The 22275-nt window shown below is 45.8% G+C and overlaps 1 protein-coding gene across 4 annotated transcripts in view; it reads right to left on the bottom strand.

The window, feature by feature from the left end:
* Nucleotides 1-2036: 2036 nt before the first annotated feature.
* The window catches only part of LOC100380425 (ADP-ribosylation factor-like 15), a 64013-nt gene continuing 43774 nt past the window's right edge, over nucleotides 2037-22275 (bottom strand). For 3 of the 4 annotated variants that reach the window (XM_014124614.3, XM_082955338.1, XM_014124623.3), the window contains one exon: nucleotides 2039-4588. In XM_014124614.3, coding sequence (XP_013980089.1) covers nucleotides 4436-4588 — 153 coding nt within the window. In that variant the 3' untranslated portion in view covers nucleotides 2039-4435. 4 annotated transcript variants of the gene reach the window in all.

Here is a 22275-nt window from a genome sequence, read left to right as displayed (position 1 = left end):
ATCTGAATGCCAGGACAATTAAGATTGTTTGTTTGGGGTAAACCCTGACTGTATACTGTACTACTGTATGATTCATCACTGTACACAACACACACACGCATGCATGTACACACACACACACACACTTGGGGTAAGCCCTGACCGTAAACTGTACTGAATGAGTCACCATTAGAGAAATACTATGAGCAGTTCCTCTTGCTTATGGCTCTAAGTGTAGCAGGCTGCCGGCAGAGGGTTTGTGGCCTCAGTGTAGCAGGCTGCCGGCAGAGGGTTTGTGTCCTCAGTGTAGCAGGCTGCCGGCAGAGGGTTTGTGGCCTCAGTGTAGCAGGCTGCCGGCAGAGGGTTTGTGGCCTCAGTGTAGCAGGCTGCCGGCAGAGGGTTTGTGGCCTCAGTGTAGCAGGCTGCCGGCAGAGGGTTTGTGGCCTCAGTGTAGCAGGCTGCCGGCAGAGGGTTTGTGGCCTCAGTGTAGCAGGCTGCCGGCAGAGGGTTTGTGGCCTCAGTGTAGCAGGCTGCCGGCAGAGGGTTTGTGGCCTCAGTGTAGCAGGTTGCCGGCAGAGGGTTTGTGGCCTCAGTGTAGCAGGCTGCCGGCAGAGGGTTTGTGGCCTCAGTGTAGCAGGCTGTCGGCAGAGGGTTTGTGGCCTCAGTATAGCAGGTTGCCGGCAGAGGGTTTGTGGCCTCAGTGTAGCAGGCTGTTGGCAGAGGGTTTGTGGCCTCAGTGTAGCAGGCTGTTGGCAGAGGGTTTGAAAACCTCAGTGTAGCAGGCTGTCGGCAGAGGGTTTGTGGCCTCAGTGAAGCAGGTTGCCGGCAGAGGGTTTGTGGCCTCAGTGTAGCAGGCTGCCGGCAGAGGGTTTGTGGCCTCAGTGTAGCAGGCTGCCGGCAGAGGGTTTGTGGCCTCAGTGTAGCAGGCTGCCGGCAGAGGGTTTGTGGCCTCAGTGTAGCAGGCTGCCGGCAGAGGATTTGTGGCCTCAGTGTAGCAGGCTGCCGGCAGAGGGTTTGTGGCCTCAGTGTAGCAGGCTGCCGGCAGAGGGTTTGTGGCCTCAGTGTAGCAGGCTGCCGGCAGAGGGTTTGTGGCCTCAGTGTAGCAGGCTGCCGGCAGAGGGTTTGTGGCCTCAGTGTAGCAGGTTGCCGGCAGAGGGTTTGTGGCCTCAGTGTAGCAGGCTGCCGGCAGAGGGTTTGTGGCCTCAGTGTAGCAGGCTGTCGGCAGAGGGTTTGTGGCCTCAGTATAGCAGGTTGCCGGCAGAGGGTTTGTGGCCTCAGTGTAGCAGGCTGTTGGCAGAGGGTTTGTGGCCTCAGTGTAGCAGGCTGTTGGCAGAGGGTTTGAAAACCTCAGTGTAGCAGGCTGTCGGCAGAGGGTTTGTGGCCTCAGTGAAGCAGGTTGCCGGCAGAGGGTTTGTGGCCTCAGTGTAGCAGGCTGCCGGCAGAGGGTTTGTGGCCTCAGTGTAGCAGGCTGCCGGCAGAGGGTTTGTGGCCTCAGTGTAGCAGGCTGCCGGCAGAGGGTTTGTGGCCTCAGTGTAGCAGGCTGCCGGCAGAGGATTTGTGGCCTCAGTGTAGCAGGCTGCCGGCAGAGGGTTTGTGGCCTCAGTGTAGCAGGCTGCCGGCAGAGGGTTTGTGGCCTCAGTGTAGCAGGCTGCCGGCAGAGGGTTTGTGGCCTCAGTGTAGCAGGCTGCCGGCAGAGGATTTGTGGCCTCAGTGTAGCAGGCTGCCGGCAGAGGGTTTGTGGCCTCAGTGTAGCAGGCTGCCGGCAGAGGAGTTCCTTGTTCCTACACACAAGAGGCTCAGTCTAGTCCAGGGGAAGAAATAAATGCAACAGAACAATAAAACAAATCATGCTTTTTCAAATGTCAAACAAAATCTGATCGAGAGAATAATATTAAAAACATCCTATCAATGACTCCAGAATAACAATTAATCTTTAAGTTGCATAAGTATTAGATAGTTCTTGACAGGGCCATATCTCTTTATATGGCTCTGATTCTTGATACTTAAGGTATCCTAGCAACCTGACACAATGAAATAATTGATGGAGTGTACACAAATGTCCTTTTTTTTTTGCCTTTATTGTCCATGTTGCCAAGTGGAGTTATGCATAAATTATGTATATACACAGTAGACCTTCAGAATAGACTAAGCCAGTAAAGCAAACCGCTAAATGTAAATTTCTTCTTCCAGTATAAACACAGACATGTGCCTGCCCTTGCAGATTATAACAAAACCATCTGTAACAAAATGTACAAATTGATCTTGATATAGATATAAATGAATTAGAAAACAGGCAGCTTGAAGAGTTTGGCTATCAGGGTATAAACACTTGGATCGATACATTACTATAAATACAACATGTTTAGATATTGGTATACTTCGCTCTAAAAAGACTAAACATATACCAGATATCCTACTTCTAGCACTCGAGACACACCTGTGGCACACGGCCGGTCTGGTAACCACGGAAACCAGGTGGGTCATCTCAAAGGTTCAGGGGGGCGGAGCAACCAAACATATGACGTCATCAGTAAGGAACAGCAGTCGCAGATAATTGACAACATTGGTAATAATAATGAATGATTGACAGCATTGAGGCACTAATTGACAACATTAGGTGTTGACATGCTCAGGTACAGGAGTGTTTTTCTTACATTCAAGTGACAGTTGCAACATCATCACTGTACACGAAACACACACCGTCCACTGTGAAGACTCTGTACTATTATTTGAAAATCTTCATCCTGATATAAATGTAATTGGCTGTGCCGTGCAAACTGCATCCAATCGCACACTACACTTTTTCTTAAAACACAGAGGGGCAGGAGTTTTGCCCCTTGTTAACAAGACTATCACATTTTTCAAATACTTAAACATAATATCTAAAGTTAATTCTACACAATATGTATTTCAGTGAAAACAGTGGGAGAAAGCTTTTAACTCAAACTAAAATGAAGTCTCACCTCTATCTGCATCCAGCAAATTGATGTTGTGGAGTTCTAACCAACACTTGTTTGTGAAGACACTTATAAAAGGCTTGGCTTTAAAACACATTAAGGCAGTGAAGTAGAAACATTTGTTACAGACCAGAAAGTGTTGTGGGACAAATCACTACTGAGCATGATACACTGAGTGTACAAAATATTACAAACACCTTCCTAATACTGAGTTGCATCCCTTTTGCCCTAATACTGAGCCCCAATTCGTCAGGGATGCTGGCCCATGTTGACTCCAATGCTTCCCACAGTTGTATCAAGTTGTCTGGATGTCCTTTGGGTGGTGGATCATTCTTGATATAGATGGGAAACTGTTGAGTGTGAAAAACCCTGCAGCATTGCAATTCTTAACACAAACCGGTGAGCCTGGCACCTACCACCATACCCAGGTCAAAAGGCACTTAAATATTTAGTCTTGCCCATTCACCCTCTGAATAGCACACATACACAATCCATGTCTCAATTTTCTCAAGGCTTAAAAATCATGATTTAACCCGTCTCCTCTCCTTCATCCACACTGATTGAAGTGGATTCATAAAGGGATCATAGCTTTCACCTGGATTCTCCTTGTCAGTCTATGTCATGGAAAGAGCAGGTGTTCCTAATGTTTTGTACACTCAGTGTATATTTGTATAGAAAACATATTTGCGTTCTTATCTCTCCCCTTAAGTTATTTTATTTGTCAAGCACTTTGAAATGCATTCTCTGTAAGAAATGTGCTACAGAGATAAAGCGTATTCCAGTTATTCTAAACGCCACGCAAACGTGTTCACTTACTACAGACAGTCTAGTAGCAATGTGCAACTATCAGTCATTCAATGTACAAGAACAATTATGAGTGAATAACAAGAATTATAATAACACATTACAGATAGTGTCATACTAGTGTTCTGTAAGTCTTAAATAGGGATATTTATTTTGAGTGGAGGCAATGCATTTCCAACATGAAACGTCCTTCTTTCGTGGAGTCCACTAGGTCTCTACAGCTTGAAAACCGTAGTAGACTTTTCCTCCTCTTACCATGAAAACCCTGGAGGCCCATAGATTCTCGGTGCCGGGGAATGACTCCATGCTCTATGACTCCTCTGGGATCAGGTTGCTCCATTGTGGTTTGCCATCCCATTGGCTTTGTAGCTATGATGTAGCTCCTGTTCGGTCCGACTATAGACCGATGTGGGGTTCATAGTTCCTATGGTTTAACAGGGCCTGTGGGGGTTTGTAGTTCTTGTGGCTCAGCACGTCCTGTGAGATCTGTGGGATTTGTAGTCTCTGTAGCTCAGCAGGTCCTGTGGGACCTGTTAGTTTCGTAGTACCCAGAAGATGTACAGGACCTATGGGGATTGTAGTTCATGTACTCGGCAGGTCTTCTGGGATTTGTAGTTCCCTGTAGATGTGCAGGTCATGTGGAGTCTGTAGTTCCTGTGGGATTTGTAGTTCATAGTAGATGTGCACATCCTGGCTCATATCCTGCCTGTGTCTTGGTCCTTGTCCTCCAGCAGCTCAATAAGCTGAGTGAAGCTCCGCTTCACGGCATCTATGTTGTCCACTGAGCTGCCCTCTAGAATCCAGCTCTTCCCTCGGGCCAGGGGCTCCAGTTCAAAATACTTCTTTATCTAACAGAGAAGCAGACATAGAAGGAGAGAGGACAGAGTTTTAACACCATCATTTCAAGTAACATATCAACAAGACAGAGAGAGAGAGAGACAGAAACCGACAGAGCAGAGAGAGAGAAACCAACAGAGAGGAGAGAGAGAGAGAGAGGAGAGAGAGAGAGACAGAAACCGACAGACCAGAGAGAGAGAAACCAACAGAGAGGAGAGGGAGAGAGAGAGAGAGAGAGAGAGAGCAGAAACCGACAGACAGAGAGAGAGAAACCAACAGAGAGGAGAGAGAGAGAGAGAGAGAGAGGAGAGAGAGAGAGAGAGACAGAAACCGACAGAGCAGAGAGAGAGAAACCAACAGAGAGGAGAGAGAGAGAGAGAGGAGAGAGAGAGAGACAGAAACCGACAGAGCAGAGAGAGAGAAACCAACAGAGAGGAGAGAGAGAGAGAGAGAGAGGAGAGAGAGAGAGACAGAAACCGACAGAGCAGAGAGAGAGAAACCAACAGAGAGGCGAGAGAGAGAGACAGACACAGAGAGAGAGAGAGACACAGAAAGAGGGAGATTGAGAGCTCAGCGATTTGGACACATTGAAAAACACATAACAGTGAATAAATATCTGTAACAGTATCTCATTTGGTATTTCCTTCTTGACGCGCGGGTGTACGGCATAGTATAAGATAACTGATTTTGAATAAATAGTTTTAATTCCTATGTAATTACACCAATATCTGCCAAAAGCTTGCATTCCATCTAACAAGAGCCAAGTGGAGACCACAAACTAGTCCAAAGTTGTACAAAAAGAGTGTCTAAAGAAATTAAGCAATACAACTACGTCCAACCATGGAAGCAGGTCCCATGTTGAAAGTCTGCACGAGAGCAAAACAATACCAATCAATCCTGAATCAAACGGAAAAGTTTACCCTTGTGGTTTCTGCTAACTCCCGGTTGAGCTTAAATACACACAATTTTGAAAACAAGAACAGCGTCCAGCTATATCAAAATGTTGGAAAAGACAAAAACCCGGCTACGATTCTCTCAACACTTTAAAAACTTCTGCAAACACTTGACTCACATTGATAGGTGGTCAAGCCATCATAGCAGACAGTTTCTGGGAAGGTTTACTACTTGGTACCAGGCATCCCAGGAATATATGTGAACCACACAGGACCCCTTATATATGAGTCAGTAAGCCTAAGGCCGTAGTGGTCCGTCTCTGTGGTGGTTTACTACCGGGGGGGGGGGATGAGGCAAGGCCACCAGGCCATAACCTTATAAATAGAATGAGGGGCTTTTCCATTCTACTAGTTATATTTCTATAGCCATAAGTAGGGCATCAGACAGTTTCAGTGAGGGTTTACTACCAAGGTGATGTAAGGCCATGCTGGTCTCCTAGTCATCAGACAGTGCGGTGACAGAATGCTACTTGTTGCCCTCTCCGGGTAATAATGATCTGAGAGAGCAGAGTAGTGTCTAGAGTACCTTTACCCCACAAAGTCCCCCCCCCCCCCCCCCCCCCCCCCGAGTGTCAGGTCAGTACTCGGAGGAGTCATTTTTCACATTTGGAATACAACTGGTCTGGATAGTGGATACTATAGCAGGGTCGTGGTAAGTAGGGCAAGAAAACGCTTAGAAACGGAGCAAAACGAGGAGCTGCTAAATGCTGGTTTTCGGGGGGTTAATGGCAAAATGTTTTGCTACGTTGTGCCCTAAGGAACATGACTCAGCACTTGGATAAAAGGAATAGGAAATTAGGTCAAATAAATAAAACAATTTGAGTAAACAGAGCCTTAACAGTTAACTTCTCCAACAGATTCTGTCCATCTGTGTTTAAAGAGGAGAGTCCAGTGTTTGGCTGTGTGTGCCTGTGTGTCTGTCAGTGCCAGTCAGTAGGGACAACTTCCTCTTCTCTGTGCAGACTGAGGAGGGGGGAGATATCATGTTCAAACCCATTCAGAGAACAGGACTAGGGAGGATATCATAGGATACCCTAGGACACCACACTGCACTGATGGCCAAACCGACAGGAACAAGAGAGACTAGAATCTGCACTGACAGGCTGTAAAAAGCTCTCCAGAAAGTGCTGGAGCTGCTCTTGCCCTTTTCCTTTCAGAGCAGAGAGAAAGAGAATAAATAAATAATCAAACAAAACATCCTTTGAGCCAAAGCTCCCATAGCATGCCAAGAATGCTGATTAAGATTTCCCTGTCTGGGACTTCATCGCTCGCTGCTATGAAATTACACAATCCTCCTCCTCCGAGAGAGAGAGAGAGAGAAGAGAGAGAGAGAGAGAGAGAGAGAGAGAGAGAGAGAGAGAGAGAGAGAGAGAGAGAGAGAGAGAGAGAGAGGAGAGGAGAACAGCCTTAGAAGGCGCCGCAGCTTTTGTCTATTGTTTTTATTTTTGTGTGTGTACTGTGTGTGTGTGCGTGTGTGCGTGTGTGTGTGTAGCAGTGGGATGAATGTTGATGAAATTCAACATGGAGAAATCAACAGGTCTATGAAGGAGAGGTTGAGAGAGGTTAGGGGTTATAGAGGGGTTTGAGGCTAGCCTGATACAGTACAACAATCCACTGTCTGGTGGAAAAGGCTGACACAGCAGAAACCTTCCCATTACAAGTCTCTCTTTGCTGGACATCTCAACGGGGTCATGATCGGCAAGCTGGCAGCCTCGCTTGGCCCAACTTAGCCTACATGTAGGCTGAGCTAGCTAACGCAAGACTTTGCTAACAAGCCGGAGGAGAGATGTTGGTGGGACAATCAGTAAGACCAGAGAGTTTCTCTTTACAGACTGGGATTTACCTATCAGCTAGTCTTGTGCACCAGACAATTAGCCTGGGGACAAAGTTACCTGTCAGGTACATGAGTTTCTCTCTGCTTGATGTCTCAGCAGGGTCATGATGATGGGCAAGCTGGCAAGCTTCGCTTAGCCTGACTTAGATGTAGGCGGAGCTAGCTAACACACAGCAAGTATAGGGTGCGAGGCTAATAAGATGAAGTAGATGTGGGAAGGTCATTCAGTGTGAACAACAGATAAAGGGTTGAAGACATAGAAATACAACGATTAGAAAGGGCTTGGAACCTCTAACCCTGGCAATTTGACTGGTAAACTCATGGGTACACTCGCAATGGCTGCCTCGAATTGTGATGCAATATTTTCCATGGTAATGTAGAATATTCCAGCAACTGATGCTGGATTACCATGGTACTGTAGAATATTAATTAACATTTTGCTAACTGATGTGGCTCATGCAATGGAATGTACTTGTTGTATTGTCAGTTGAGTTGATTCAACAAATCACAGCACAGACTGATGTGTACCCTTCCTGATTTTACTTCCTGCTTTGCTCCTATGGGTACAATCGCAATGTCCACCAGTCCACCCATTATGCCATCATTGACTTGAATGGGGACTCCTTTTCTATTCATTATATTTCTATTGTTTGACTCTACGGACTGTGGTGGTGTGACCTATACGTCATACAGCCCCAGAACAACCTGCTCAAAGCTGGGATCAATTGGATATTTTTCCAGGGCTGACGAGATCTAATCTGATCAAGATCAAGTCTGGTGAAAAACGGTGGGAGGCTGGGAGCTGAAACCACAATAAGATGGTGTTAGCCTGAGGAAGGGCTGTGTGCTTCATACATGATGATCAAAGTGGTAAGAGTTCATTTGAGGAAAGACAAACTAAACTCTTCCAAAACATGATTGTTCCTCCCGTGGTGACAGTTCACAACTGCGCAAATCCAGACCTGCATCTGGAAGACGACTGGGTCATGTCCAGTAGACAACATTTTTTGAAACAGGAAGGTATTACCTTAAGCTGTTCCATAAGAAATGCTTGTTTTGTTCTTCCTTGTGCCCTACTAAATATGACCCTGAAGTAGCTAGTAGAACCAGCCACTTCCTGTTCTGCTCAGAGAGTATGGTAGATTTTATATGGGTATAGATATGAAACAGGGTGCTGACTGACTGACTGACTGACTTCCTGTATAACCATAATGCTTAGAGTGGAGGCTATAGCTCTGTTTAAGCCTTTCCTCCAATGCGCCTTGAGAGGGAGGTGAGGAATCAAGGACAGGAGAAATCAAGGATTTGACCTCTTAAACACTTTGACAGACCCTATTGGTACCATAGGGTGCTGCTGAGTGACTCCTGTATAACCCCCTGTGTAGAAACAGGGGCCTCCCTCTAAAAAGGAGAGCGGTTTCCCAACAGGTCTCGAGGGGATGTGGAGGAGGCAGCGAAACACCCCTGGTAGATTTACAGTAACTCAATTTTACAGGGGGGCTACGACTACGAGCCGCCTGAACGGGCTGACAGCAAACATCTGGTCCTGAGGCTGGAGCTGGGCTGGGGAGCTGGCAACATGCCATGTCATCAGCAGTATCAGTGGAAGGGAGAGGGCCCCAGACTCCAGCCCTCACAGGTCTCCCTCCTTCCCTTCCTCCCTCACCGCCCTCTGTCCATCCATCTATTCATCCATGAATTGAGAAATCCACGCAAGGCTTCACAAAGAAAACAAACCATTGATTGACAGGTGACCCAATACTTCAACACCGAGATACTCTGAAATCTACCAATCATCCTGAAGGTGATTTACACACACATAAGGTAAAACTGATGTCTTTTTAATGGCTTACATTCTACATAACTTTCATAGTCATGGGAGACCTTTCCAGGAACGTTCTTATTAAGTGGAGGCTGATGACAGCCAAAGTAACATGCAATATTTGACTAAATATCTCACTGATTAGGGGGAATATAACCAGGAAGATCATGTAAATCCGTAATACTGAAAACATCTCAGAAAAAGAACTTCAGCCCACCAACAACACAGCTCCATCTGAAAAGTGAGATTCAATTGTGATGGTCTGACGTACCTCTCATATTTCAGACCAAGGTCTGATCTTTGGGGTAGCTCCAGTTTTGTATAAAATATGTGAAAATCCAGACTGTTCCAAACCAAACCTCCTGTAAAGACCTGTAACCTCCACAAACAAGCCTTGGGATCATCCCTGCTATTTCCCCACAGCAGTGGAGGGAATAATATTTCATGGTGGAGCAGTAGAGGGCCAAGCATTGGGGATTCCTCAGCGGTAAAACATTCTCGTCGAGGTAGCTCAGTAACCAACGCTGAGCCAAGACCTGATTCACATTTTAAAACAGCAGAGACGCTACGCACACTAATATTCCAACAAGGCCTGTGTTTATCCCATGAACTTGTTCTGTATGTACATTGACGTTCTTACTTACGCACCATATTAAATCGAATGACATATTACAGACATTTCGCACGACAGTTTTCACAGAGCACAAGGCCTGGATGAATTAACCTAGGTAGCCTATTATGTACTAGTACCTACACATGCATCGATAAAACGCTGCTTTCATACACGACTTATGAACCATGTCAAATCTAACAGCAAACTTCTGAGGAGCACTTAACTCTTTTCCTCTCTCATTCCTTCGGTCCCAGTCTCCCCTTTCAAAATGGCAGATTGAGGGTACGTCCCAAATGGCACCCCTATTCCCTATATGGTGCTGTACGCCATTTGGAATGCAGCCGGAGTCCAAAGCGAAATGTTATGTGTGAGTGGGGTTGAGAGGCAGTGATAGCCCAGTGAGCCCCGTGAGTAACAGTGGCCAACATAAGCCCACCTGAGATAAAAGGCCCCATCTGGTGCCATCATTCATCTGTGTGATGAATCTCTCCTCACGTCATGACTAGTGACGCCACTCCATTACGCAAGGCTGATGTGTGAGTTTTGGCTGCTGAGTGGAGTGGATGGCTGGGGTAGGCAGTCCATAACTCACACACGGTGTAGTAGACTGGGTCCGGCTGGTTGGGGCCCTCAGAGGCTTCAGCGCCAGAACAACTGAAACACATCGGGGGTGCGGCAGGAGCCTCCATCGGTCGGGGGCCACAGTGTAGGGTTGTGTACCAAACGGCATCCTATTCCCTATATAATGCAATGCTTTTGACCGGAGCCATTTGGGACACAACCTAGTACAGTTAGACACACATCTTGGAGCACATGCCACAGTAACACACTCCCTCCAGGGTTGGCCATCAGACAGAGAGGCCCCTGGGAACACAGGAGCTATTGCAGACCTCAATTACAAAACGCATGTAGTTCGATCCCTGTGATGTACTTGTCTATTAATGTTAACTATTATGTCATGTTTTGTGTGGACCCCAGGAAGAGTAGCTGCAGCTTTAGCAGTAGCTAATGGGGATCCTAATAAATTACTAAATCGATATAAACAACACGCACGCACACATGTACATGTTCAATTCATCCATCGATTCATGCACACACACAATGCCGTGCACCCAGTAACACACACACTCACAAAACCAGACTTCCCACTCAGACATACAGACCTGGAAATCTAATTGGATAAAAATACCTATTGGTGAAAGTTGTCTACTCTACTGCCATGAGAAGAAGTCTAGCAGTTAATGTGATTAGTCTGCATGCTCTGGCCAAATGGGATCTGGCCAGACACACATGCACACACGCACACACACACACGCACACACACACACACACACACACACACACACACACACACACACACACACACACACACACACACACACACACACACACACACACACACACACACACACACACACACACACACACAAACGGCGTAGTGAGATAGATGTCAGCAGGCTGTCTGGGTCTGGGGCTGTCTGGCTGGTGAAGACAGGGTCGAGGGGAACAGAGGGACAGAGGGCCCGTGTTGTTCCTGTTACTCGAGCATCGTGGGTAAAGAATGTGGAACTGTCGGTCTGCAATAGGTGAAGTTTACATTTAGCCCAATGCTGTTGGTTTGAGTGGCTGTACATAAAGCCTGGTGGGAGGAAATATTACGCACGACGTTGGTTTGAATGCCTGTATAATTCTCAGGAGACATGATGGCGAGACGTATACATCAGCCATGTATCCACACATATGTATGACTGCATCCTGTAATGACAGTGAAGGCCAATACGTAATGTGTGTGTATATGTCTGTAAATGCATGTCAGACACACACACACACAGAGCCTGTGTGACAGCAGCAGTCTAGACAGTACTAGCTGCTACAAGGTAGACGTAACACAGGTGGCGTTGGGGACAGCAACAAAAGGAGCCAGAGGGTTCAGCAGACCTGGCCAATGCCTCCAGACAGTGTGTGTGTGCGTGCGTGCGTGGACCTGGCCAGTCATGACAACCCCTGTCTGTGTGACCGACTGGCGCGGCAACCTTTCTCCAAGAATGGGAGCGCCACACAATGGTGTCTGGACTCCTCTCCCTTCTCTCACTCTCCCTTAAACTCTCTTTTTTCCCCCCCTCTCTCCTTCTCCCCCCTCTCTCTCGCTCCCTTTCTGCCGCTCTCCCTCTCTCAGGGCAGACAGAATGTAACACACCCCAGGACATGCCACTGTCACAGTCCCGCCTCTGTCTGTCTGTGAGACACACAACATGGCCTTTGTCTGCCGCATCTTTCAATAAGTAGAAAAGAAAATCTACAGCCCCCCCCAAAAAAAAATTGTCTAAATGATCGAGCCTGAATGCAATGAAAAGCTCGCTCGTTCTTTTCTTTTCTCCTCTCCTCTTTCTTTCCCCTCTCTCTTTTTACATCTAAAGCATGGGTACTATTCACTTTGAGCAGTGCCTTTACACCTACGCTGATCGGTTTAACGCTGCATCTTTCCGAGTAAAAAAAATCACTCACCTGCAACAGTTTCACGTATCAAAGGGAATACGAGTATCTCGGTTACGCTACACTTGCGGTACGAGCGACCTAGGGACAGAGAACACACCAGAAGGTCGCTGGAGAGATCGTTATCTGGACGAGGTCTTCCTCTACTAGCGGGCCCCATGTGTGGTGGGTTTCCTAGGCATCCGTCTCTATCAGTCAGTCATAACTCTATTAGGTGCAGATGCTGGGTAGGGATGCTCTGTCTAGTCTCTCAAACTGAGGTAATTCTATTATTATTCTAAATTACCAGCCAGCCAGATCAGGGACAGGAGGAAGGGAGATGGGGGAGGGGGGGGTGAGACCCCAGCAGATTATTTTAAAGGAAAGGCATTGACCCCCATTACTGCACAGAGGGAGGGCAGCCTCCCCAGACGGGTGGGGGGGGGGGGGGGGGGGCAGTAAATGACCCCAGATAGTCAAGCCTGGGCTGGGTAGAGTTTCAGCTGCCACGGGGGTTAGTTATGGAGAAAGTGGAGGCTTAAGGGCACCGCACATCAATAATCAAAGAGCAAAAGCCTTAGTTTTATAACGATAAGAGCACAGAGGTTTACTCACCAACTGTGCATGTGTGCTCATGATGTGCATGGGCGGAATGCATACACACATGCACACACACACACACAGCAGTACGTTGAGGAGGCAGCTGAGGTGATTGTCTTTCTTACCCCAAAATATCTGCATACGTTCTACCTAAAGCTATGAGTGAAAATGTTCTTTATAAAGGGACTGCCAAGACATGTTGCCTTGCCTTGTTGTCTTGGGCTTCAGACAGAGAAAGGGGTGTCACTGTCCCTGTGTGCTTCCTGCGGTATTACCATCCATGGTGGTTCTTCCTGACACTAGGAAGTGTCATAGGATGGGTGGGGGGGGGGGGTTCCTGACAGACAGAGGAGGGAGGGAGGACGGGGGTTGTTGCTGTGGTTTGGTGTTCCTTCTGCTGATCAGACACTGGCCTTGGCACCCATATTAGGCATCGATGCCAACGTCGCCTGAGTGAATTCCCATCCCTCTGCAGAAAACAAACGGGCCCGTTGTGGTCGGACCGGAGAGCGGAGGGCGTGCCGTCTGTCGGAATTGCTGAACACAGGGACAAACAAGGACACAAACACAGATTCCAACAGACTCCAGAGACTCTGGGTGGGCCCTCCCCCACCCCCCCAGACCGGGCTTCAAGTACTATTCAAAATAATCTGTTCTACTTCTACTGTAATAGAAACATCCCAAAAGTGCCAAACCAGCCTATCGGCGAACTCCAAGCAGGCTAAAGCAAACACACAAAGTATCTGAACACTTTCAAATTGTATTTGAACCCATTTTTTTGCCCATTGGAATATAGAATCCAGAACATTCCACTTGAGTTTCAGGAGGGAACAAGAGCAGGTTGATTCCAGACCCAAATTATTTTTCTTCCGAGTCCAACCCCTACCTACAGTGGGGGAAAAAAGTATTTAGTCAGCCACCAATTGTGCAAGTTCTCCCACTTAAAAAGATGAGAGGCCTGTAATTTTCGTCATAGGTACACGTCAACTATGACAGACAAAATTAGAAAAAAAATCCAGAAAATCACATTGTAGGATTTTTAATGAATTTATTTGCAAATTATGGTGGAAAATAAGTATTTGGTCACCTACAAACAAGCAAGATTTCTGGCTCTCACAGACCTGTAACTTCTTCTTTAAGAGGCTCCTCTGTCCTCCACTTGTTACCTGTATTAATGGTACTTGTTTGAACTTGTTATCAGTATAAAAGACACCTGTCCACAACCTCAAACAGTCACACTCCAAACTCCACTATGGCCAAGACCAAAGAGCTGTCAAAGGACACCAGAAACAAAATTGTAGACCTGCACCAGGCTGGGAAGACTGAATCTGCAATAGGTAAGCAGCTTGGTTTGAAGAAATCAACTGTGGGAGCAATTATTAGGAAATGGAAGACATACAAGACCACTGATAATCTCCCTCGGTCTGGGGCTCCACGCAAGATCTCACCCGTGGGGTCAAAATTATCACAAGAACGGTGAGCAAAAATCCCAGAACCACACGGGGGGACCTAGTGAATGACCTGCAGAGAGCTGGGACCAAAGTAACAAAGCCTACCATCAGTAACACACTATGCCACCAGGGACTCAAATCCTGCAGTGCCAGACGTGTCCCCCTGCTTAAGCCAGTACATGTCCAGGCCCGTCTGAAGTTTGCTAGAGAGCATTTGGATGATCCAGAAGAGGATTGGGAGAATGTCATATGGTCAGATGAAACCAAAATATAACTTTTTGGTAAAATCTCAACTCGTCGTGTTTGGAGGACAAAGAATGCTGAGTTGCATCCAAAGAACACCATACCTACTGTGAAGCATGGGGGTGGAAACATCATGCTTTGGGGCTGTTTTTCTGCAAAAGGACCAGGACGACTGATCCGTGTAAAGGAAAGAATGAATGGGGCCATGTATTGTGAGATTTTGAGTGAAAACCCCCTTCCATCAGCAAGGGCATTGAAGATGAAATGTGGCTGGGTCTTCCAGCATGACAATGATCCCAAACACACCGCCCGGGCAATGAAGGAGTGGCTTCGTAAGAAGCATTTCAAGGTCCTGGAGTGGCCTAGCCAGTCTCCAGATCTCAACCCCATAGAAAATCTTTGGAGGGAGTTGAAAGTCTGTGTTGCCCAGCGACAGCCCCAAAACATCACTGCTCTAGAGGAGATCTGGAAGGAGGAATGGGCCAAAATACCAGCAACAGTGTGTGAAAACCTTGTGAAGACTTACAGAAAACGTTTGACCTGTGTCATTGCCAACAAAGGGTATATAACAAAGTATTGAGATAAACTTTTGTTATTGACCAAATACTTATTTTCCACCATAATTTGCAAATAAATTCATTTAAAATCCTACAATGTGATTTTCTGGATTTCTTTTCTCATTTTGTCTGTCATTGTTGACGTGTACCTATGATGAAAATTACAGGCCTCTCTCATCTTTTTAAGTGGGAGAACTTGCACAATTGGTGGCTGACTAAATACTTTTTTCCCCCACTGTACCTACCACCCATGGTACAGACTGGCATACAGTTTGTGGTATATCATATTTGTTTCTTATCTGCCGTAATATCAAATGAAAATTCCAACAAAGTATTTTTCATTAAAAGGCTTTTGAGTTATGGAGGGATTCAACTGAGTTACTAATTTATGCCATTCCCTTAAAAGCTTGTTCATGTGAATTTACACAGTTTCAAAAGTGCTCTATTTTTGTTGACTGTGACACCAGCTGACCTCAGTCACCCACACTCTAAAACAGACTCAAAAACACACAGCTTTTCCCTATTCAAAATATTATAGATTTCTTTGTTGATCCTCCTAAAAAGAAACGTGCTTTTGTTGGCCCCGACCCAAACATTCACAAGAAAGTGGTTCTGTTGGCTTTCTAAGTCTCTTCGGCAGTGATACCTTACCTGCTTCACCTGCAATACAGACACATGGCCATTGGGACGATCACTCTGCAAAACTCATCCTTCTTGAATATACCGTGCAATGAACTGTATCGCAGTGAACGATTTACATGACCTTCTCATTTGTGTCTCCCCTTCCATACACATGTTCGTGGTATTGCACATTGTAAACACAGCGCAGATTTGCTGCGTTCAATTGTCTGTATGCTATTGAATTACACCTGCATCATCTGCTACAGTGCACATGCCGGACTGTGTGCAGAGGCACTGAAACAACATTTATACTGCAAACTAACACAGTCCATTACGCCGTGGTGTTAAAATGAGTAGCCTTACTATAACAACAGAATACTGAATTAAGACGCCACTCTTCAAGTGGACAGGTATAACGCTTTATGAGCATGAACAAGCAACTGTTACAAAACTTGCTTGATCCTTTTGGTGAACAATAACTCTACACAGCGCTTCCTCTGCAACCTGAAAGGTGCTGCTCTTACACAGTCCATATTGCTTTGTTTCATCATAATTGGGTCCTGGTATTGCTTCTGTCTGGATCGGCCCCTCTCCTCCATGACTCAACCAAAGAGTGCGTCTGTCTGCAATCGCTCTGCCCCCTGCGGAGTGATCCAACTCTGTAATAAAGAGCTTATGACACCCCCCCAGCTATGCAGCATGTTGAGGATGGAGGGAACTGAAGGGAGCAGAGTGTGTGTTTGTCTGTCTGTGGCTCAGGGACCAATGTAAGCCTGGAGGTCTGGCTCGGATAGAAAGGGACTAAAGGCTGGTGTGTGTGTGTGTGTGTGGCTGTGTGGGTGGCAGGGTGATTTGCGCGACTTCAGTCACATGGCGAGGCTATCACCACATTCCACTTGCAGTGTCCGCCTCATATCCACATAACGGACAAGGCCATTTCACCTGTAGAGCCCTAGTTACCCAGACCATGCAGGTTGCAGCCACACAGAGATAAGTGCTTCCTAGTGTCCACAACAAGTGTTCCAGCCAGGTGGGTCTTGCTTGGGTCTGCCCGTCAGTTCTGCTAAGGGCAGCATCTCATAAGTCCACAGTGGCTTACTCTCCTTGTCTCCTTCCCTTAGCTTTCCCGTCAGTCCTCTTAGAACTGGGCTCAATCTCAATAGTCTACAGCTTCTTCCTCTCCTTGTCTCTTTACCGTAATTTGCACTGATTGGAAAAGACTTGACAGGTCAAATTGTATTTGTCACATGCAACGGATGTAGACTTGACCATGAAATGCTTTCTTAAGAGCCCTTTCCAAACAATGCAGAGTAAAAAAAATTATAATACAAAGCAAAATATGAACACAAGAGGAATAACATGCACAAGAATGAAGCTACAGACAGGGAGTACCAGTACCAGACCAATGTGCAGGGGTACAAGGTACTTGAGGAAGATATGTACATGAAGGCAGGGTAAAGTGACTAGGCAAAATAAAAACAAACAGAATAGCAGCAGCATATAATGACTATAAAAGTGTGTGTGTATGTGTTGTGTCGTATGTGTTAGCACATGTAGTGTATGTGGATGTGTGTTGGTTTTGTGTGAGATACACACACACACAGTCAAAAGTTTGGACACAGCTAAGCATTCATGGGTTTTCTCTATTTTCTACATTGTAGAATAATAGTGAAGACATAAAAATGATGGAATAACACATATGGAATCATGTAGTAATCAAAAAAGTATTAAACAAATCAAAATATATTTAAATTTGACATTTTTTAAAGTAGCCACCCTTTGCCTTGATGACAGCTTTGCACACTCTTGGCATTCGCTCAACCAGCTTCATGAGGTAGTCACCTGGAATGCATTTCAATTAACAGGTGTGCCTTGTTAAAAGTTAATTTCTGGAATTTCTTTCCTTCTTAATGTGTTTGAGCCAATCAGTTGTGTTGTGACCAGGTAGGGTTGGTATACAGAAGATAGCTCTATTTGGTAAAAGACAAAGTCCATATTATGGCAAGAACAGCTCAAATAAGCAAAGAGAAACAACAGCCCATCATAACTTTAAGACATGAAGGTCAGTCAACGCGAAAAATTTCAAGAACTTTTAAAGTTTCAAGTGCAGTCGCAAAAACCATAAAGCGCAATGATGAAACTGGCTCTCATGAGGACCACCACTGTCACGTCTACTCCCGCTCCTCCGGTATACTAACCACCGATCCTGGGATCCATCATTACGCACACCTGGCATCAATCATTATGCGCACCTGCACATCATCATTAGGCACACCTGGACTCCATTACCTCACTTATTACCTCCCCTATATTCTTTCCCCATTCAGTATTGTTCATGTGTTTATGCATAGACAATACTGTTATGTTGTCTCGTTCCTTGTTTGTTGTTTTATTAAACGTTTCACCTGCTTCAACTCACAGCGTCTTTGTTACAGCCACAGGAAAGGAAGACCCAGAGTTAGCTCTGCAGAGGATAAGTTCATTAGATTTACCAGCCTCAGAAAGTGCAGCCCAAATAAAGGAGCATTTAAGAGTTCAAGTAACATGCATTTCAACATCAACTGTTCAGAGGAGACTGTGTGAATCTGGCCTTCATGGTCAAATTGCTGCAAAGAAACCACTACTAAAGGACACCAATAAGAAGAAGACTTGCTTGGACCAAGAAACATGAGCAATGGACATTAAATCAGTGAAAATCTGTCCTTTGGTCTGATGAGTACAAATTTGAGACTTTTGCTTCCAACCGCCGTGTCTTTGTGAGACGCAGAGTAGGTGATTGGATGATCTCTGCTTCCCACCATGAAGCATGGAGGAGGTGGTGTGATGGTGCTTTGCTGGTGACTGTCTGTGATTTATTTAGAATTCAAGGCACACTTAACCAGCATGACTACCACAGCATTCTGCAGCGATACGCCATCCCATCTGGTTTGCACTTAGGACTATCATTTGTTTTCAACAGGACAATTACCCAACACACCTCCAGGCTGTGTAAGGGCTATTTGAACAAGCTGGAGAGTGATGACCTGGCCATCAGATGACCTGGCCTCCACAATCACCCGACCTCAACCCAATTGAGATGGCTTGGAATGAGTTGGACCGCAGAGCGAAGGAATAGCAGCCAACAAGTGCTCAGCATATGTGGGAACTCCTTCAAGACTGTTGGAAAAGCATTCCAGGTGAAGCTGGTTGAGAGAATACCAAGTGTCCAAAGCTGTCATCAAGGCAAAGGGGGGCCACTTTGAAGAATGTAAAATACATTTTGATTTGTTTGACACTTTTTTGGTTACTATATGATTCCATATATGTTATTTCATAATTTTGATGTCTTCACTATTAATTCTCCAATGTAGAAAATAGATATTTGACGTTGAGACTGGTGTTTTGTGCACCGGGGCCTCCCACTCTTTCTATTCTGGTTAGAGCCAGTTTGCACTGTTCTGTGAAGGGAGTAGTACACAGTGCTGTACGAGATCTTCAGTTTCTTGGCAATTACTTGCATTGAATAGCCTTCATTTCTCAGAACAAGAATAGACTGACGAGTTTTAGAAGGAAGGTCTTTGTTTCTGGCCATGTTGAGCCTGTGATCGAACCCACAAATGCTGATGCTCCAGATACTCAACTAGTCTGAAGAAGGCCAGTTTTATTGCTTCTTTAATCAGAACAACAGTTTCAGCTGTGCTAACATAATTGCAAATATGGTTTTCTAATGATCAATTAGCCTTTTTAAAATGATAAACTTGGATTAACTAACACAACGTGCCATTGGAACAGTGATGGTTGCTGATAATGGGCCTCTGTACGCCAATGTAGACATTCCATTAAATATCAGCTGTTTCCAGCTACAATAGTAATTTACAACATTAACAATGTCTACATTGTATTTCTGATCAATCATGTCGTCATTTTAAAATGGACAACAAAAAAAAAAACGTGCTTTTCTTTCAAAAACAAGGACATTTGTAAGTGACCCCAAACTTTTGAATGGTAGTGCGTGTGTGTGTGTGTGTGTGTGTGTGTGTGTGTGTGTGTGTGTGTGTGTGTGTGTGCATGCATGCATGCATGCATGCATGTATGTATGTATGTATGTATGTATGTATGTATGTATGTGTTCCCACATATGCTGAACACTTGTTGTCTGCTTTGGCGTATCGCTCCAGAATGCTGTGGTAGCCATGCTGGTTAAGTGTGCCTTGAATTCTAGATAAATCACCAAAAGTGTCATCAGCAAAGCAACCCCACACCATGTTTTGTACACTCAGTGTATATAGTATAGTATGTGAGTCAGTGCAACATAAGGACAATGCAGATAGTCCTGGTAACCATTTAATGAACTATTTAGCAGTTTTATGGCTTGGGGGTAGAAGCTGTCCAGGAGCCTGTTGGTCTGAGTGTCGATGCTCCAGTACTGTTTGCCGGGCGGTAGCCGAGTGAACAGTCTATGGCTTGGATGGCTGAAGTCTTTGGCAATTTTTCAGGCCTTCATCTGATACCGCCTGATATAGTGGTTCTTGGAGCTCGGACCCCGTGATGTACTGTGATGTCCACACCACCCTCCCTAGCGCTTTGCGGTTGGGAGTGGTGCCTTTGCAATACCAAGAGGTGATACAGCCAGTCAACAATTTTTTTCAGCTTCTTGAGGGGCAAGAGGCGCTGTCGTGTCCTCTTCACGACTGTGCGGGTGTGTGATCATGTTAAGTCTTTGTGGACACCAAGGAACTTGAAGCTCTCGACCCGCTTCACTACTGCCCCGTTGATGTGGACGGGGGCGTTCTTGGCCCTCTGTTTCCTGTAGTCCACGATCAGCTCCTTTGTCTTGCTGATGTTGAGGGAGAGGTTGTTGTTCTGGCACCACACTTCCAGGTCTCTGACCTCCTCCCTATTGGTTGTCTCATCGCGGTCAGTGATCAGGCCTACCACCGTTGTGTTGTCAGCAAACTTGATGATGGAGTCGTGGGTGAACAAGGAGTACAGGAGGGGACTAAGCACACATCCTTGAGGTGCCCCCCCATGTTGAAGGTCAACGTGGCAGAGGTGTTGTTGCCTACCCTGACCACCTGGGGCCGGCACATCAGGAAGTCCAGGATCCAGTTGCAGAGGCAGATGTTCAGTCCCAGGGTCCCTTGCTTGTGATGAGCTTGGGAGGGGACTATGGTGTTGAACGCTGAGCTGTAGTCTATGAACAGCATTCTCACATAGTTATTTCATTTATTGTCCAGTTGGGAGAGGGAAGTGTGAAGTTAAATTGAGATTGCTTCATCTGTGAATCTGTTGGGGCGGTATGTGAAACTGGAGTGGGTCCAGGGTGTCTGGGATAATGCTCTTGATGTGTCTCATGACGCAGCCTTTTAAAGCAAGATCACACAGGAGAAGGCTCATCATAAGACTGGCTTTCACCTGGTCAGGGATGAGGCTAAACTAGAAAGAGACTTTAGACTATTGAGAAATAGGCTACCCCTGGACACAGGCTATCCTACCTGCTAGAGGGAGGCAGAATGAGGTCCTGGACCGAGTGAACATCTCTCTATAGCTTAACCTACAGCATACATCAAAACCTACAGACTACATTCCCCATACATAACTACTGGTCATCAAACTGTTATGGGCTTTGATGTTCCAAGAACAAAGACAGGTAGTGAAAGAAAGCTGACTCGAGCTCATTTGAACTCTAATGCTGAACAAATGTTTCGCTACAACAAATCAAGTTACAAAAGTCAACCAAGAGGACCATAATTCAATGAAGCGCTTGCCTTGCCTGTCAGGCAACCACAGCAGCGCTAAACAATACAATATTACTGCCCAAAACACAGCAGGGAGTACTGTTGGACAAAAACACATTATCAAATGGCCGTTCCAAGTCAACGTGTTCCGAGCCAGCCAGATAATCCATCATCATTATCCCCCTTAAGTATCACATAGAACAGGCCACTGGCCCCCACATCCTCGCTCATCATGTACACACACACACACGCACACTCACACCATACAAACATACACACACCCACCCATGCAAACACACACACACATGCACAGACACGCGCACACACATCCCTATCGCTTCTAATGTATCGGATGGATACTCCATCCGATACTGCCCGCATCCCAGAGGTGTTTGAATTGCAAAGGTGAAATATTTGAGGGCAGTATTTCGGAAGAAAAGTATCACCTCACAGGAACGGTAGAATAGGGGAATTGTATTTCATGCAAGTGTGTTGCACATTTTTGCACCATACATTTGGCTGACTGTACTGAGCTGAGTCTAGCTAAACTGCAGGATAAATGCTGTGCACTTCTATAGAGAAAGCACAATAAAGTTTGATTTACCTCATTGAGAAGTAGACTATTGTAACGATTCAGACTGACTGGTTCAATTATCTTTAAAAGTTAGATAAGATTATACATTGTGCAAGGTGTGCTAAGCTCCCCTCTCTAGCAGTGTGCACATGCAGGGTTATAAATCAGATGGAGTCTGGATTACGGTTGCTGATGGAAGTTTTTCATGTTAGTTTCATTGCACATCATTAGCTGTTGGTAT

The sequence above is a fragment of the Salmo salar genome, chromosome 01, assembly GCF_965601325.2.
Source record: "Salmo salar chromosome 01, fSalSal1, whole genome shotgun sequence".
In the NCBI taxonomy this organism is placed as follows: Eukaryota; Metazoa; Chordata; class Actinopteri; order Salmoniformes; family Salmonidae; genus Salmo; species Salmo salar.
The sequence above is the reverse complement of the archived record's forward strand: the minus strand, read 5'-3'. Positions and strand labels throughout refer to the sequence as shown.